General features: G+C 50.9%; 1 protein-coding gene across 1 annotated transcript; it reads left to right on the plus strand.

Annotated features, from left to right (window-relative positions):
• Positions 1–53: 53 nt before the first annotated feature.
• LOC102192027 (zinc finger protein 232-like) lies at positions 54–761 on the plus strand (the record flags this gene model as incomplete). The annotated part of the gene is made up of 1 exon (XM_005755954.1): positions 54–761. A coding segment is annotated over exon 1 (658 nt), but the record flags the coding sequence as incomplete, so codon positions are not given.
• Positions 762–1,001: the final 240 nt, after the last annotated feature.

Consider the following 1,001-nt stretch of genomic DNA (forward strand, 5'->3'; position numbering starts at 1 on the left):
GCGTTTTGAGCGGGTGGCCAGAACATGGAGATGGCCAGAGAGCGAATGGGCCTGTCGGCTAGTTCCACTGCTAGCGGGGAAGGCGTTGGAGGCCTATACTGCAATGGATGAAGAAAGAGCCCATCGGTATGAAGATCTCAAAACTGCCTTGTTAATTAAATTTGACATTTCACCGGAAACGTATCGGCAGCGGTTTTGCTCTAATATAATTCCACCTGGTGAGAGCCCCACCGAGACCTATTATCGCCTGAAAGGACTTTATCGACGCTGGCTCCGACCAGAGCAGCACACGAAGGACGAGATGGGAGAAGCGATCATCTTGGAGCAGTTAATTCGAGTACTGCCAGGGGAGGTGAGGACCTGGGTGAGGGAGCATGAGCCAGCAGATGGACTGGCCGCTGCTAAGCTGGTGTCACAGTACTTCAACGCGCGTAAAGGAGCACCACCTGCACGCTCATCTGGGACGCCACAGCGACCACCACTTCCATCGTCTGGGTTTTTGAAGAGGGAGAGCAACCCCGAGCCACCCGGGATCCCCAAGGTATCTAATCTACGAGGAGCGGGTAAGGACTTTCTTTGTTATTATTGCCAGCAGCCAGGCCATAAAGCCTCAGTGTGCCCTATTCGGAAGGCCAAAGTCACGGGGGCCTGCTATGCACCCCGACTGGAGGCGGAGCCTACAAGGGTCCAGCCAGTGGATGTGCAACGCTATAAAAAAGTGATAGTAAATGGTCAGCAGGTTACTGCTTTGCTGGACACTGGTAGTTTCATGTCATTAATTAAGCAAAGCTTGGTACCAGTGAACTGTGTGGATTACAGCAGACAAGAAGATGTGTTATGTGTTATGTTATGTTAGGTGATAAACACCCATACCCAAAGGTGGAAGTAACAGTGACTATTCATGAACAGCCATACCTATTGTCAGTTGGGGTGGTACAGAATTTGCCGGTAGAGGTTATTCTGGGGATGGACTTGCCTGTGCTTATGGATTTGTTGCAAGA

The sequence above is a fragment of the Pundamilia nyererei genome, unplaced genomic scaffold, assembly GCF_000239375.1.
Source record: "Pundamilia nyererei isolate P.nyererei 1_Seehausen unplaced genomic scaffold, PunNye1.0 scaffold05525, whole genome shotgun sequence".
NCBI lineage: Eukaryota > Metazoa > Chordata > Actinopteri > Cichliformes > Cichlidae > Pundamilia > Pundamilia nyererei.